The sequence below is a fragment of the Elephantulus edwardii genome, unplaced genomic scaffold (genome assembly GCF_000299155.1).
Source record: "Elephantulus edwardii isolate Elephantulus edwardi_28Jun2011 unplaced genomic scaffold, EleEdw1.0 scaffold00395, whole genome shotgun sequence".
Lineage (NCBI taxonomy): Eukaryota > Metazoa > Chordata > Mammalia > Macroscelidea > Macroscelididae > Elephantulus > Elephantulus edwardii.
In genome coordinates this window covers 1,232,541-1,233,417 of record NW_006400145.1, presented here as the reverse complement: position 1 = coordinate 1,233,417, position 877 = coordinate 1,232,541, and the positions used below count along the sequence as shown (strand labels likewise).

Below are 877 nucleotides of genomic sequence, written 5' to 3'. Positions count from 1 at the left end.
CTCCCTTCAGCACCAAAATATTTCAAATAGTTTGTGGGATAACAATTTCCTTTTATAATTTAAAAATTGGCTTCACCTCTTACCGTACTGACATCCAGAGGCAGTATGAAGATGATAAGAAAGCAGAGATACCAAGCAAGCAGTGTTCCAATAATCACAAGTCTATGCTGCTTCTTAAAATCTCCATATCGATGAAGGAGAAACAATGCCAGGAAGAAGACAAAAACAATCTCAAGTCCCAAAGCTGCACCACTCATTATTGAATATGCACTCTGACCAACCAACGTAATTCACGTACAGGTCTGGTTCATATCTGTAAACTGAAGTGAGAAATACACAATATTAATACAAGAAAGGCCCATTCAGTGATTTCTTGGATAACTTACATGGTTCAATTGAGAATACAGACAAGATAGAAAAAGATCACTTCTACCTTATAAATTCATTCTGACTCAGGAGCGGAGGCTCTGTCCACCTAAGGATGCAAGACTGTAATGTCTACAAAAGGAGACTGTCACATCTTTCTTCCACAGAGTAGCTGGGGGGTGGGGGGTGTCAATCAGCCAACTTTCAGATAATAAATAACCAACCATAATGCCAGAAGTCATCTTCAGGAGGAAAAAAATATATATACACTAGTTCTTGAACAATAACACAGTCAGGAAGTCTTGATAATACTTGTGAATGGTTTCAATATAGTATCATTTAGAGTCTGTTCATTAATGTGACTAAGCAACAGAGTATTTTATTTACAAATACACTGTTGTTGTTGTCATGTGCCGCCGAGTCGTTTCCGACTCATAGCGACCCTATGCACAACAGCCCTAAACCCTGCTCTATCCTGCGCCAACCGCACCGCCTCTGATACACCCATCCC

The 877-nt window shown here is 39.7% G+C and overlaps 1 protein-coding gene across 1 annotated transcript in view; it reads right to left on the bottom strand.

The window, feature by feature from the left end:
* The window catches only part of LMBRD2 (LMBR1 domain containing 2), a 53,669-nt gene extending 53,412 nt beyond the window's left edge, over positions 1-257 (bottom strand). The window contains 1 exon segment of the mRNA XM_006903655.1: positions 30-257. Within this exon segment, the coding sequence (XP_006903717.1) occupies positions 30-257 (228 nt within the window).
* Between the last annotated feature and the right edge of the window lie 620 nt (positions 258-877).